The 15,151-nt window shown below is 37.4% G+C and overlaps 2 protein-coding genes across 6 annotated transcripts; one reads left to right on the plus strand and one right to left on the minus strand.

Moving 5' to 3' along the window:
* The first annotated feature begins 904 nt into the window (after positions 1-904).
* On the plus strand, positions 905-9,761 carry LOC103507907 (protein phosphatase 1 regulatory subunit 7). 5 transcript variants are annotated; one of them, XM_026822653.1, is made up of 8 exons: positions 1,377-1,417; positions 2,665-2,708; positions 2,826-2,883; positions 4,383-4,624; positions 4,803-4,945; positions 5,322-5,484; positions 8,396-8,704; positions 8,992-9,761. In XM_026822653.1, the coding sequence occupies exons 3-8, from the start codon at positions 2,871-2,873 to the stop codon at positions 9,163-9,165; spliced, it is 1,044 nt and encodes a 347-aa protein (XP_026678454.1). In that variant the 5' UTR covers positions 1,377-1,417; positions 2,665-2,708; positions 2,826-2,870; the 3' UTR covers positions 9,166-9,761. The 5 variants fall into 5 exon arrangements, with proteins under 5 accessions (XP_008470645.1, XP_008470647.1, XP_008470646.1 ...); XM_008472423.3 differs by lacking the exons at positions 1,377-1,417; positions 2,665-2,708 and adding an exon at positions 905-1,087; XM_008472425.3 differs by lacking the exons at positions 1,377-1,417; positions 2,665-2,708 and adding an exon at positions 1,118-1,204.
* Positions 9,762-11,990: 2,229 nt separating this feature from the next.
* Positions 11,991-13,742, minus strand: LOC103507908 (L-dopachrome tautomerase yellow-f2-like). Its single transcript, XM_008472426.3, has 2 exons — positions 13,451-13,742; positions 11,991-13,102 (listed from the first exon to the last, which is right to left on the minus strand). Exons 1-2 carry the CDS (start codon positions 13,725-13,727, stop codon positions 12,135-12,137), a joined length of 1,245 nt encoding a protein of 414 aa, XP_008470648.1. The 5' UTR covers positions 13,728-13,742; the 3' UTR covers positions 11,991-12,134.
* Between the last annotated feature and the right edge of the window lie 1,409 nt (positions 13,743-15,151).

Here is a 15,151-nt window from a genome sequence, read left to right on the forward strand (position 1 = left end):
CTTATTGAAACATTGCACTACACTTCTCTTCAGTTTGGTCCACTGTCTCAGACTCTACTTCTCATGACTGATCATTTGAATCAAACTTATTGAAACATTGCACTACACTTCTCTTCAGTTTGGTCCACTGTCTCAGACCGCATTCGTACTTGCATCCCGTGTCCGCCCGCGCGCAACGGCCCCGGCGCCTACCCCCGCTTCAAGGTGTTGAGAAGGAAGGTTTTGAAGGACATTAGGAGGAAAATAACCCTTCGCTGACTGCTTCTGTTAAGGAGGCTTTGAAAGTAATAGAGAATATAGCTTCGCTTTGATGCTTATAGTAAATATAGCTATAAGCTATAAAGCTTATAGTAAAAGAGAACAAATCTCAATAGGTATTCACTACTGGCTAGATTTCATGAAATTTGGCAAGATTTTCATTTCAAGTTAAACTTAAGTTTATCTTTAGATTTCATACATACGGGGGTCAGTTGTCACCAAGTTAAATTTTACATTTTGACACTTGAAAAATCAGTTAGAGGTAGGTACCTAACTAGATGAAGAAAGTTCAAGGAGAGGGGAAAAAAACTTGATGATCTTGTTTTTCTTGATAATTTACACAAACTGGCTCTTAGCTTTATGACACGTATTCAAGGATATTTGATTCATTTTTGCTCACTTTTACTTTCAAAGGCTTACTTAACTTTCTTTTATCAATGACATTTTGACATTTCCTGTCTTTTGAAAAATCAAAAATATTGCAGATTAATAATAATAATAATTTAAATAATTATGATAACTTGATAAGATAATTTTCAAAATATCCCGCTCTACACTTTTCGATTTTTTTATGCACTGTTGCCGCGCTCATTGTGGTGAAATCTGGCAACATGAAAATTACAACAAGCGAACAAGAAGCGGGTAAATTCAAAATCCGGGATTGATTTTTCTTCATTCCAGATTCCAGGATTTCGGGGAAATTTTGTTCATTTAAAGGAAAATCTTATTAGGTATTGGTGTTCTTGGTGAATAATTTCATGCATTATCTTATCATTGTTATCTAACAGGTATATCAGCTACGAGCAGTTTTATTTTTATCGTGTATCAGGTAAGCTTTGCATAGATACATTTGAAAATTGGAAAGTAAATGATAGGAAAGACAGAAAGACACAGATTTTATAACATTTCATGAAATGCTTCATGATAGTACTTCTTCTTCAAACAGGTAATTACTCACTACTCTAAAAATATTTGACTGTAGATATAGATATCTACCCGTACTTGAACTGCACAGTGTGTGTTATTAGTGTCACACAATGCTGCTTATCTTTAGAGATTTATCTGGGAGATAACAATAGTTTCCCACAGTTGGTATTGATCTTCTTATTATGAGTTTTGCTTGGGAGGTACCTACATAAACTGATAAACTCTCTGGCATAGGTAATATACGGTAATTATGCATAAGACACGTCAATGGCAAATTTACTGAAAATTTCTATGGTACATTTCAGTGTATGTACCACAATAATAATTTTAGCTAGAGTCTACACAACATGTAGGTAATTAGGGTAAGTGTACCATTTATTCGCCCACCTAAAAAACGTACCATTTATTGGCCCACCTGTACCATACGCCACATAAGTCTGAACTGGACGATTTTTTTCAAGATCCAATTTCATCAAAAGAAAGGGCTTAAAGACTGCTATCGAACCAGTGCTATTCAAAAATTGTAGTCATAAAAACAAAAATTAGAAAAATAAATGTGGGCAGGTGGGCCAATAAATGGTGCGTTTTTTAAGTGGGCGAATAAATGGTACACTTACCCTAAGAGGAAAAACTTACTTTAAGAGTGTGCTAGATGTAGTTTTGACTGGCGCGAACGACATGTTGTAACACATACTTTTTGCGTTTAACCTAACCCTAACCTAACACTGGTCACTGCTCATTTGGAAAATTCCTTTTTGTGTTCAACCTAACCCTAACCTAACACTGGTCACTGCTCATTTGTGCGTTTAACCTAACCCTAACCTAACACTGGTCACTGCTCATTTGTGAAAGTTCCTTTTTGCGTTCAACCTAACCCTACAATAACACTGGTCACTGCTCATTTGTGCGTTTAACCTAATCCTAACCTAACACTGGTCACTGCTCATTTGTGCGTTTAACCTAACACCCTAACCTATTGTTGGCGAATAAGAATTTTTTTTTTTTCATCTTTGTGTTGGTCAACATGGCGATAAGGTAAGATTTCCGTACAGATTTTGTTCCCTCGTACGGTAATGTACGGTAATACACCTGTAAACACTGAAAAGATGGCCGCTGTGTTGTCAGAGTTGTTTGTTGTTCGAAGTATCGTTGATCGTGGAAATAAGATTTCAAAGTTCGTTTTTTAAGTGTTAATCAATAAAATAGGTATGTGACTTTTTTAACTTTGCTATTTTAAAAACTTGTCAAGGAACACCCCTAAAGCAAGTATCTTCCCTCTTATAGACAGATTGTAATGTCTCACGGACGCGCCTAAGATTTCAAAGTTCGTTTCTTAAGTGCTAATCAATTAAAATATGTGACTTGTTTTTACTTCGCGCCTTTTAAAACTTCACTAGGAACACTCCTTAAGCAAGTATCTTCCCTCTTATAAAAGGATTTTTGTAATGTCCCATTGACGCGCCTTATGCACAACTACCCAATATACTTTGGTACTTTTAACTAATCATACAAATTTCATTTAAGTAAGTACTTTTTTATGATTTCTTTAGGAAGGAGAGAAATTTCTTGGAATTTTAATATATATGTCATTGTCTCTTCTAACATGAATTATTACTTTCTTCTTCCTTCTTTATTTCCAGATGCCAATGCCCTAAATTTTTAAGTTTGCAGCCTACACTTCAATCATGGATGTTGAGAGTAAGTTCATTATCTTTAAACCTGTAGTACGTACATACATACATACATTCATACATACATACGTACGTACAGACCATGGGCTAACAAGCAGGGTCCGTCCCTCCGGGAATTTTTTTAGCCCGTAGTGATTAGAGAAAATCAGTAGATACCTATGTACCTACCTAATTTGTTTCAGTTTATTATTATTCTTGATTTGATTTTGATTTTTTAATTTTACTTTCATGTAATGATTTAAAATCAAGACTAGAGCCCGTTCTCCCTTTATTCCCAATATAGTTTGCAAGTCACCCATCCATTTATCGAAAATGTGAAAAAAAAATCCCACAATTACTCAATTAACTTTAAGTCACCCATCCATTTATTGGCTTTGCTCGGCGTAGCTTAACATAGGTGACGCTTAAACCGGTCTTAAATGATCGACTGAAGTGTTATCTAAAACTTTCTCGCTTTGAGTTCATAGGTCGTCGCGACAAATTTTGAGATCAGAGCTCATTTGTGTGAGAAAATGTGAAAAAAATCCCCCCAAAACCAGTTTTTTTGGTTTTTTGGCTTAATGGTTTTCTGGACGAAATTTGCACCACCATTTTCGTGTTCCTGGTAAAAAAAAGACCTTTAATTTGATATATAGGTCGACCAGGTTTGGATAAGTCCTTCTATGGGGACAGACAGACAGACCGACCGACCGAGTGAGCGAGTGACAGACACCGAAGCAAATACAATAGTCCGTCCCTTATACCTTTTTATTACTATTGTAATAATAAATGAAGGACGGACTAAAAATAACACTTCTTCTTCTACACCTTTTCCCACTCAAGTGGGGTCGGAGTTTTTCACCAGCCTCTTCCAGTCAACCCTGTTGTGCACTTCATCCCCCGTTAAGTTCTTTTCTTGCAGATCTTTAATTACACAGTTTTTCCACCTCTTCTTCGGTCTGCCCCATCCCCTATTTCCATCTACTATCATCCTCTCAACTCTCTTCCCTACCTAGTTCTCTCTTCTTTGAACATGTCCATACCACTGCATTCTTCTTTCTTGGACTTTCTTTGACACCTCCTTTACTTTGATTTTATTTCTCATTACTTTATTTCTGATCCTGTCCAGCCGGGTAACCACACAACTCCATCTCAGCATTCTCATTTTGGCAACTTCCAGTCTCTTCTCATGCACCTTCTTGACATGTCTAAATGTCTATGTCTGTCTGTCTGTCTTATTACTTCATTTCTGATCCTGTCCAGCCGGGTAACCACACAACTCCATCTCAGCATTCTCATTTTGGCAACTTCCAGTCTCTTCTTATGCACCTTCTTGACATGTCTAAATGTCTATGTCTGTCTGGCTGCAAAAACAGCAACAAAAAATGACATCTCTAAAAAAATAACACTAATTGTCTGTGGAACAGCCTTAATTTTTCTTCGAGAACATGTTCAGACTGCTGAGGTGAAGGGAATCTTTGGTTCTATTTGCACAGGATCATCATGGTACATATTTTATTATTTCAGCTGTGCCCAATACCGATGAGGTAGATAATGATAACCTAGTCACTCTCAATGTTGAGGCAGTTGAAAATACTCATGGAAATCAAATGTCACTTGACAATCCAGATGAGGAAAGTGAAGCAGAGACCACAGAATCCAAAGCAGAAGATGAGGAGTCAAAAGAAGTAGTTATCATTGATGTCAACTGTACCGAACTGGACTTAAACCATGCAAGAATTGGCAAGATGGAAAACTTTGACCAATTGGTGAGTGAATGAATCTTAAATACAATTCAAGTACGGTACTCAAAGTAAGTTCAGCTATCAAGTGCTATGTCATGCTTTGTGGTAGGTATGTGTAGTCAATCTGGCAAACCTTTGTTCCAGGAAGAACTTGGAAATTCCTGTATGAGAAAATTAATAATCCCATCATTTTTTATTCCAGGTTTGCATAGAGAGGTTACTCCTCCGTTGGAATTTGATCAAGAAGATAGAGAACATTCACATGCTGACTACATTGAAAGAATTGGAGCTCTATGATAATCAACTCACTGTCATTGAAAATCTGGACACACTGATCAATCTAGAGTAAGTCCAAGTTGAAGAAATGTCTACAAAATGTTAGTTACCTAACTGTATTTTAATATTCTAGTAACCTCTGTGGCTGTGTGGGTATCTATATGCTCTCAGCCTTGTGAGCACATTTTTTTTTTTCTTTTTTTTTAAGATGATTGTTCCAACACCGTAGCAATGAAATAATTGCTATATTAGATGCTTGTGGTCTGTGTTGTAGCATGCCCATCCCGTGGTATGCCTCTCATCAGACGGGCAAGAAGATTTAAATATATACTTTTTCTTTAATTAAGTTCTGGCCAGTGGCAGTATTACCAGAACTAAAATAATTATTCCAACAAGAGTTGATGGAAAAAAAAATATTTAAGCTCTTGGCTTTTTTCTCTTCCAGGATTTTGGATTTATCATTCAACAGGATTCGTGAGATCAAAGGCTTGGATCATCTAGCAAATCTAGAGAAGTTGTACCTATGTTCAAACAAGATTTCTAAAATTGAAAATGTTGATCATCTGAAGAAGTTGAAAGTTCTGGAGCTGGGTGATAATAAAATTAGAGTGAGTCTTGCTGAATTTTATATTCTTACTTTAGGGTTCTAGAGTCTAAACAAATAATTAAGTAAACCATAGAACTCATTCAGAAAAGTGCCATCACTAAGGCTCAATGGGGGTCTGTAACAAATTGAGGTGTCTCATGTGAGAGATAATGGAGGAGTTGCAAATGGGTTGCGGCTGGGGACAAGATTATTACATAATAATGTTTACTTTATCTAAACAAAAGTTGATCAAAAGTAGTCAAAGTTAAAAAAAAAAAAAAAAAAAAATGTGAAAATTTTTCAAAGTCCCAAAAGCCGCCTAGGGTGAATGTACCAGTAGTCGACTTTACACCAGTAGTCGATCACTCGGTCATGTTTAGTTAATTTTAAGCTATAAACGTATATCCTATTTAATTTCTGATAACATTTTTTGAATATTCGTGTTGTTTTGATACTACTGTAAAAAAAGGCGCCAAATTCAAATTTTTCTTCATTATAAAAAATCATTTTGAAAAAAAAATTCGGTGTGTTTTTGGAATTTGCAGAGGGAGGATGTGTTTTGTGCAGTTTCAAGACACGATCTTGGCAAAGAGTTTTTTCTTGATTCCTGTTATGTAAAGTGTTCAAAGTGTGTGTAAAGTGAAAATATAAGGTGTGAAGTTCATTTTAAACTTCACTTTTCATTGGTAAGTGTATTATTTAATCATTTATTAAGTAATTAATTATTGATCGACATTAAAAACAGGTTTTTTCCACATTTTCAAAAGTCGATCTCTTTTGATCATCATTATAACCAGTGGTTTCAATTCTCGACCGAACTTTGATTTGATCGAAACATGGTAATTCCATAAACGATCAGTCTGATTGACTACTAATACATGGTGTTTTTATATTCGATAATTTTGATCAAGATTTCGGACATAGTGATTTTATTGTCGGCCAATTTGATCGGGAATAGAAACGTCATTGTTTTATTGTCAACCATGTTGATCCAGCAGCATAATAGGTCGGTATATCAATTTATTCAATTTTTCCCAAAGTTAATGTTGGTGAAAATAAGAATTCTGATTAAATTTAATTCTAAACTATAACTTTTCCTTGCAATAGCCCAATAAACTATATGAAATCACAAATGATCGACAACTAGTGCAATGCATGATCAACAACTAGAACAGGTGATCGAGATATCGAGAACTAGTGCATTTTTTGATCGAAATTAGATACACACTGATCGAGAACTAGTGCTTTTCTGAAAAATGAGTTTGAGCTATAAAAAAAGCATAAAAACAAAAGATATTGCTATAAAAAATAAGATACATAAAAAATTTGAAGTCTTAGCTTTAATTTGACACCAAAATTAAAATATAACAGTGTCCAACAATAGAACCAGAGCTAATTGAAACTTAAAAACGTGAAAAATGATCGACTACTGGTACAGTCACCCTATATGGCGTCCGATTTTTGGAGGAAAATTTTCTATCTTAAAATACTCCCCGTGTAATAAGGAATCATAAGGAAAAGTATAAAAAAATTGGATTTTTTTTTCGATTTTTTTCCAAGTCCGAAGCAACATTGACTTTGGTTGATATCTGGATGAGTGACTGTCCGATTTTTACCAAATTGTTACAGTCTTGGACCTTGGACCATACCGGGATAGCATAACAAATTCCATTGCTCTACGACAAACCGTTCTTGAGATATTTTGTATACCACCTTTTCCCAGCCTTGATTCCTACGCGCATTGGTTAGCGATATGTAGGTATGACGTCAGACGCCAATACAGTGTTGCCGCCACGAGTCAAATGACTCGGTTCGGGTGCGCCGGGTTTCTATCGTCGTATCTTTGAAACTACTGTACGGAATTTCCTTTTTTTTTTAATTTTACGTTCTATCGTTTTAAGCGATAAAAAAAAAAAAAAAAAAGAGATTTCTTTTTTTTTTGATTTTTATTTTTTATTTTTTAAGGAAAAAAAAAAAAAAAAAAAAAAAAAAAAAAAAGAAAAAAAATATGAGACACCTCATAACAAATTAGAAAACTTTTTTTTTTTCAAATTGTATAACATATTGTAGTACCTAGTTGTTGCAGAACAAACAGGCAAATCAAGTGCGAAATACTCGAATTCAAACATAAATTCCTTTCTTTTGTTTGCCGAAATCTATAGCTTAGGTGTGGGTTCAATACCTGACAAGGCATGAACTTTAGTCCTAAATATGATAGAATTTATTTAGTATCTGGGAATTAAATATTTTCCTCTGTTCCAGTGAACTGTACTTCAGAGAGCTGCAATAATGAATCCTGCAGTTCAGCGAACGCCAGTTCAGTGCAGTGTCCAACACTCACCTGTACTCCCCCATGTCAGAATGGCGGGACATGTGCTTCCAATAATGTGTGCTTGTGCAATCATATCACCACGGGGGATCGGTGTGAAACCAAGTAAGGCCCTCTCCAAAATGTAGACTAGAATATATTTTGTGTATCCTGTCCAAATAGGACTATTATAAGAACGAGATCCATTCACTCATTCACATTTCATAGTTCACACACTGATCGTTCTATCTCGAGAACCACAACACCTAGAAAGCTTAAATTTGGTAGGAATATTCCTTTTATGGTCTGGGTGTGCAATAAGAAAGGATTTTGCGAAAATCTAAACCGATCTTGAGATATGATCAATTTTTGATCGCTAAAATCTCCCCATAAGAAATACACAGAGTGCAGAGACTGCGGGAGAGAAAACTTTTCCTCGCTCGCCTAATATTTGAGTTTCGTTTATGTTTTTAGTTTGATAAATACAAGTTCGGCCATGCCTTTTCCACAAGTTTGGCCATGCCTCGGGATGAACTAGCGGGATTCCGGAGCGAAGCGACGGAATTCAGCTAGTATTTAGTATAACAGTATAAATAAGCTTTGTTTTTCATTATTATGTTCTCAGATCATAGAAAACCTGGATGGCCTCACAAACCTAGAAGAATTATACCTTGGCAAGAACAAAATATCCCGCATTGATAACTTGGCCTCCCTGACTAAACTCAATATTCTGTCCCTCCAATGTAATCGTCTACGTACCATAGAGAACTTGGAAGCCTTGACAAACCTCACCCAGCTCTATCTATCAGAGAATGGGCTTACTACGATTGAGAATCTACTGAGCAACGAGAAGCTAGAAACTCTGGACGTGGCTTATAATAAGATCTCCATTATACAGAACATAGCACATCTTACTGAACTACAGGAATTCTGGGTAAGAGCTCTACACACTGGCTGTGTACATCTAACCTTACCTCAACTACGTGTATCATATACCATTGTTCTATGTAATAGCATTGACTATCTTCTAGCTTCATTATGGATTTGCTGGCAGTTTAGGTATCCCCCCCCCCTACAGTGGTTTCCATCAAAACAGTGCTTCTGTAGTTTGTTTTATTTCCGTTATTTTTGATACCAAAACTACTAAATGTTACACAGAAGCCAGGTTTTGACATTGCACCTGGGAAAAATAAAATATCTTAACTTGCCTATCTATTTCAGATCAATGACAATCAAGTATCAGATTGGAATACCGTGAACGTCCTGGAGAATAACAAACAGCTTCAGACCATCTATCTGGATAGAAATCCTGTAGCCCAAGATCCCAACTATAGACGTAAGATCAAACTGGTGTGTCCTTGGATTGTTCAGATTGATGCTACTCTGGCCAAGTAAACACATAGAGAGGCCCAACGCCTGCCACATATTGGACTAGATATTACGATGTGTTTTGTACTGTCCTGGTGACATCTTGTGGCAAAAGCCTTCAGGTCAGATAATCATTTCTTTATCTTTTGTAAAGTTCATGTTTTATTTTCTATGTCATTTTATCACTCAGTTTAAGAAATGCTGTATACAAATTTTATCGATCAAATTGTATTTTACACCTACACTTACTTGCGTCTAATTTTCCTATGGTCCTATGACCTGTCACCCATCCCACCAAACACTTCACGTGCAGAAAAGAAAACCTCGTACCGTTTGTCAATGTCTGCATGAGGAGTACATATATGGTGGGAAGTGGGGAGTTGTTGATAGAATAGGCTGAATAGGACACTGGTTTCTCAATTTACTTCTTATTCCTCGGACACTGAGAAAAAACCGAGGTAGGAGAAATACCTTCTTTAATGTTTAGTGAGAACTTGTTTTATGTTTGAGGAGGGGAGCCAAGGCCTTAATATTAAACACTTCAACTTCATTAAAATTCTGTACCCTGTTGATGTTTCATTGTAAACATACATACAGTTCAAATTTAATACCCAACTATGATACGTTTTACCATGTTTTCATTGTCACTTTTAGCTTGCATTTGACCATTTCAAAAATGATATTTTTTTTTTTTCATCAAATGACTGATGATTTGATTAGATAGATAATTATATCAGAGAAGAATACTAAAATACATATATGTAGCACCGCCTACGGCGGCCAATTTTCGACCAAAAATTTCCTATCTTAAAATACTCCCCGTGTGATAAGGAATCATATAAAGTATGGAAAAAATTGATTTTTTTTTTTTGAAAATTTTTCCAAGTCCGAAATTTGAAGCAACATTGACTTTGGTTGATATCTGGATGAGTGACTGTCCGATTTTTACCAAATTGTTACAGTCGCGTCCTTTATAGAAATCCCCAATTTTAACACAGGTTGTATTATTTTCATACACCTCACTACATTGCTATACATACTACTTACGAGTATATTTAGTCCAGGAGTTCTATTATCAAACTTACCAGTAAGGTTGATATAGTTAAGTGTAGAAACAATACCGCTCCTCCATCGAGGTATAGTTACAAACAGCTTGTCATGCCATCTAACTACTTACGAGTATATTTAGTCTAGGAGTTCTATTATCAAACTTACCAGTAAGGTTGATATAGTTGCCTGGTGGATCTCTGAAGTTAAGCAACGCTGTGTATGGTGGATATGTTTACAAGCCCACATTGAATGCACCAGTCCCTGGTGGATCTCTGAAGTTAAGCAACGCTGTGTATGGTGGATATGTTTACAAGCCCACATTGAATGCACCAGTCCCTGGTGGATCTCTGAAGTTAAGCAACGCTGTGTATGGTGGATATGTTTACAAGCCCACATTGAATGCACCAGTCCCTGGTGGATCTCTGAAGTTAAGCAACGCTGTGTATGGTGGATATGTTTACAAGCCCACATTGAATGCACCAGTCCCTGGTGGATCTCTGAAGTTAAGCAACGCTGTGTATGGTGGATATGTTTACAAGCCCACATTGAATGCACCAGTCCCTGGTGGATCTCTGAAGTTAAGCAACGCTGTGTATGGTGGATATGTTTACAAGCCCACATTGAATGCACCAGTCCCTGGTGGATCTCTGAAGTTAAGCAACGCTGTGTATGGTGGATATGTTTACAAGCCCACATTGAATGCACCAGTCCCTGGTGGATCTCTGAAGTTAAGCAACGCTGTGTATGGTGGATATGTTTACAAGCCCACATTGAATGCACCAGTCCCTGGTGGATCTCTGAAGTTAAGCAACGCTGTGTATGGTGGATATGTTTACAAGCCCACATTGAATGCACCAGTCCCTGGTGGATCTCTGAAGTTAAGCAACGCTGTGTATGGTGGATATGTTTACAAGCCCACATTGAATGCACCAGTCCCTGGTGGATCTCTGAAGTTAAGCAACGCTGTGTATGGTGGATATGTTTACAAGCCCACATTGAATGCACCAGTCCCTGGTGGATCTCTGAAGTTAAGCAACGCTGTGTATGGTGGATATGTTTACAAGCCCACATTGAATGCACCAGTCCCTGGTGGATCTCTGAAGTTAAGCAACGCTGTGTATGGTGGATATGTTTACAAGCCCACATTGAATGCACCAGTCCCTGGTGGATCTCTGAAGTTAAGCAACGCTGTGTATGGTGGATATGTTTACAAGCCCACATTGAATGCACCAGTCCCTGGTGGATCTCTGAAGTTAAGCAACGCTGTGTATGGTGGATATGTTTACAAGCCCACATTGAATGCACCAGTCCCTGGTGGATCTCTGAAGTTAAGCAACGCTGTGTATGGTGGATATGTTTACAAGCCCACATTGAATGCACCAGTCCCTGGTGGATCTCTGAAGTTAAGCAACGCTGTGTATGGTGGATATGTTTACAAGCCCACATTGAATGCACCAGTCCCTGGTGGATCTCTGAAGTTAAGCAACGCTGTGTATGGTGGATATGTTTACAAGCCCACATTGAATGTACCAGTCCCCGGTGGATCTCTGAAGTTAAGCAACGCTGTGTATGGTGGATATGTTTACAAGTGACCTTCTGGGACAACCCGTGCTGCTGGGTATTTCGGGGTGCATTCAACCCCGAAACGATTGATGGGTTGGTTGAAATTCCAGCAAATAAGATGGGTGTAAAATTGTAAAGTCATGATATGAATTATAAATGCCTCTCATAATGGCTACCAAGTAATAAAAAGGGGTCAATACAAGAAGTTTAAATCTAACAAATACATTATAACAAAGGTAAGAGGCATAGCTAGGTCCTATTCCACACAGCTACTTCGTACAATAGGAATGATGTCTAATATAATATTCCTTAATTTAATATCCTTCCCTTATAAAAAAGTAGCCTTATGAAATGTCCCCCTGACAAGTACACTTGTTGAGATCTTACACATCACACACTGTTCCCTTGATAGCATCCTTAACAGGTGTTTGGAATATTCTGTAGTTGATCTCATCTGTATGGAGACCCTTGTGAATATGTACAGGGAGTTTGTCAGACAACACCCACAAGTATCCTTCCTTATCCACCTTCAGATCATTAGGGAATACCAGGGTCTCGCTGTCAGTAGCTACCAGGTCTGTTGTGTCTGCAGAGTATTCATTGGCATGTTTGTAACTATTCCAGCACCCAACCCCATCCTTGTTCACTTGTGTATAGAACAAGACACCAGTCTTCTCGTCTAGAGATTCCGCTGTAGCTTGAGAGTTAGGACCACGAGATCCCAACACTTTGAATTCATAGTAGCTGTTAGAAGCAGTGGTCTTGTTCTGGAGAATCTTGGTATTCACTGAGAACTCTCGGGTTGATGACAGAGGATGGAAGTAGAGGGTTCTGTAGCCATCTTCCTTATGTACTGGAGACAAAGCGACACCAAACACACCATCTGTCCACTGGAAGTTGACCCCACCCACGTTATAGTTCCCAGAGAGTGGATCAAAATAGAAGTAGTGGTGTTTGACCTTGTAGCTCTCATTATTCTCAAGGTCATAGACAATCATCTGGAAACCACCAAGGTCAGGAATATAGGCGAATGCCTTGTCACATGTGTTGGGTGTTGTATCCACTAGAATGTTAGCGAAAAAGCTATGAGCAGCAATATCTTCCTTAGCAATAGTATGCTCCTTGATAATCTTGTCTGTTTTGAGATCAATAACCACAATCCTAGGTGTTGAGATTTGATTCCCTTCTCCTAGAATATCAGCAAGTCCAGTATCAACCATCCATAGTCTATCACATACATCTACATTGATTCTAAATCCAGACACCAGAGTCGTACCATTTTTCTTGTGAATATTGTTGATCTCGTAGCTGGGATAGGGTTTCAGATTGGGAGAGAGGTTACCCTTGGCCTCTGTAACAGAGAAGAGTGAGAACAACACAAATAAGTAACATAGCCGTTTTGCCGTAAAAAGTGGACATAAACGGCAGACCTCTTAGCGGAACAGACAGAGAGATGGAAATATTGACATTGACAACACCAAATTTGAATTTATTGATGCATTTGGAGTAAGAATAGTTTCAACTCTCATGATTTTTAGCAATGTTCAGACGAAAGTAAATTTTCATTAATACAGATAACCAACCCATATAGAAATCCCCAATTTTAACACAGGTTGTATTATTTTCATACACCTCACTACATTGCTATACATACTACTTACGAGTATATTTAGTCTAGGAGTTCTATTATCAAACTTACCAGTAAGGTTGATATAGTTGAGTGTAGAAACAATACCGCTCTTCCATCGAGGTATAGTTACAAACAGCTTGTCATGCCATCTATCCAGTCCTAGCGGCAGATTGTTCTCCTGTATGTATTCCTTATTTTCGATCGCCTTGGCTCGAGTAGCGTCATCCGGGAAATCAAAGTCTACAGTTTTCCAGGCAAATAATTCCTTGAGACGCTCATTAGCCGCGTTTACACGACATGCTAGGAGACACACTCCGGCGAGGAGAGTTAAACACTTGAGAGACATGGCTGAAATGAGGGAACATGGAATGTGCGAACGGAGCTTTAGTAAACGTAAACGTTTCCCTAGAAGCTAGCTAATACTTAGACCTAGGCTTGAAATCAGATGAATGGTAAATCCTAAACCAGGAAGTGTAAGGAGCAGTAACACTACCTATTGTATTTAGTACAGTGTGTTAGCTTTTAAAATACCCTTTTTAGTCCGTCCTTCCTTTATTATTACACATAGAAGCTTGAGATCGCGAGAAGCGCCAAGCCACGAACGAAGACTATGATAGCTGATAAAACCGTGGCAACGTATTGTATATTTAAAGTATGATGTCTATATTATCGCCTCGGACAACTGATAATCAATACTATAAAACATTTAGCCAGTGTTGCATAAGGCGAGCGTTTTTTTCCAACCTTAATAGGAGTACTCCTCTAAGAAGACTGATTCTAATGTGTAAAAATGGGTTATAATATGATATACATATATCTTCTCAGACTATGATATTTTCATAATGATAGCACCAGTTAATTTTAGTTCTAAATATTTATTGACTTGCTAGCCATATGTTTTTCATAAGAGTTCTCGGGTGCCAACAAACTATTCTACGAAACTTAACATTACGAACAACTCATGAGGAGCAATGTTAGTGTTTTAAAAGTAAGTTTTAGCCAACTCGGCATAAAGAACACCTTTTCTGCCAGTTTTAAGCCGAGATAATTTCGCGCTGTCAAAGTAGGTCTATAAGTTGGTTTCAGTTAAAAACTTAAGTTTACCTGACACTTTTAAAAGTTTTTTTTTTTTAGGCTTAACGAAAAGATGTTGATGATTACTAAGAATAGTTTTAGCCTGCATTCTACAAAAGCCAGCTTTTATCCTGTCGGCATCCAGTTAAATGGCGCATAGTCTGTCTGTAAAGTTTGTTGTCTTTTCAAAAGATAAACAACTGAAAAATTACTTAGGAGTAATGTACTCCCACTCATATTCTATCTTTTAAAGTGCTTAGGTTCGTTACATGTCGTGGCATAGATGTTAAAATAATATATCTATATTAAATTCAGATGGGTAAGTAGAGATAACCGGAAGGATGCAGGCATCGAATTGTACCATTGCGATTTTGGCCAGGACTTTAATAGCTGACTTCACAATAGATTTTTGAAAGAGCGAAACTCAGTAATATAAGCAGCGTTTTTTAAAAGTTCTATTCTACGATAAAAAACACTTTTTACACTTTTGTTTAGTGGGTTTATTGGTCAAAAAAAAGCCAAATAACAAGAGACTGTATTAAAGTGGTCGGCAAAAGCAACTAGACCAACGTTTGCTTGGTGGGATATATATCCAGCTGGTCCAAACCTATTCAGGAAGAATACCCCTGTCTCACTGTCTGTCTGCTGCGGCTTCGCTTTATGTTATCAGGCAGGGAATATGGAAAAATAATGATA

Source organism: Diaphorina citri, unplaced genomic scaffold (assembly GCF_000475195.1).
Source record: "Diaphorina citri unplaced genomic scaffold, Diaci psyllid genome assembly version 1.1 scaffold350, whole genome shotgun sequence".
NCBI classification, from domain to species: domain Eukaryota; kingdom Metazoa; phylum Arthropoda; class Insecta; order Hemiptera; family Psyllidae; genus Diaphorina; species Diaphorina citri.

Bases quoted from the DNA above. Each gene is read 5' to 3' on its own strand.
- LOC103507908 (XM_008472426.3), bottom strand. From the start codon at position 13,727: ATGTCTCTCAAGTGTTTAACTCTCCTCGCCGGAGTGTGTCTCCTAGCA. The intron at 13,103-13,450 runs GTAAGTTTGATA...TCTCTGTTACAG, and splicing joins CAACTATATCAACCTTACTG to AGGCCAAGGGTAACCTCTCT.
- LOC103507907 (XM_008472423.3), top strand. The intron at 5,485-8,395 runs GTGAGTCTTGCT...TTATGTTCTCAG, and splicing joins TGGGTGATAATAAAATTAGA to ATCATAGAAAACCTGGATGG. The intron at 8,705-8,991 runs GTAAGAGCTCTA...TATCTATTTCAG, and splicing joins CTGAACTACAGGAATTCTGG to ATCAATGACAATCAAGTATC.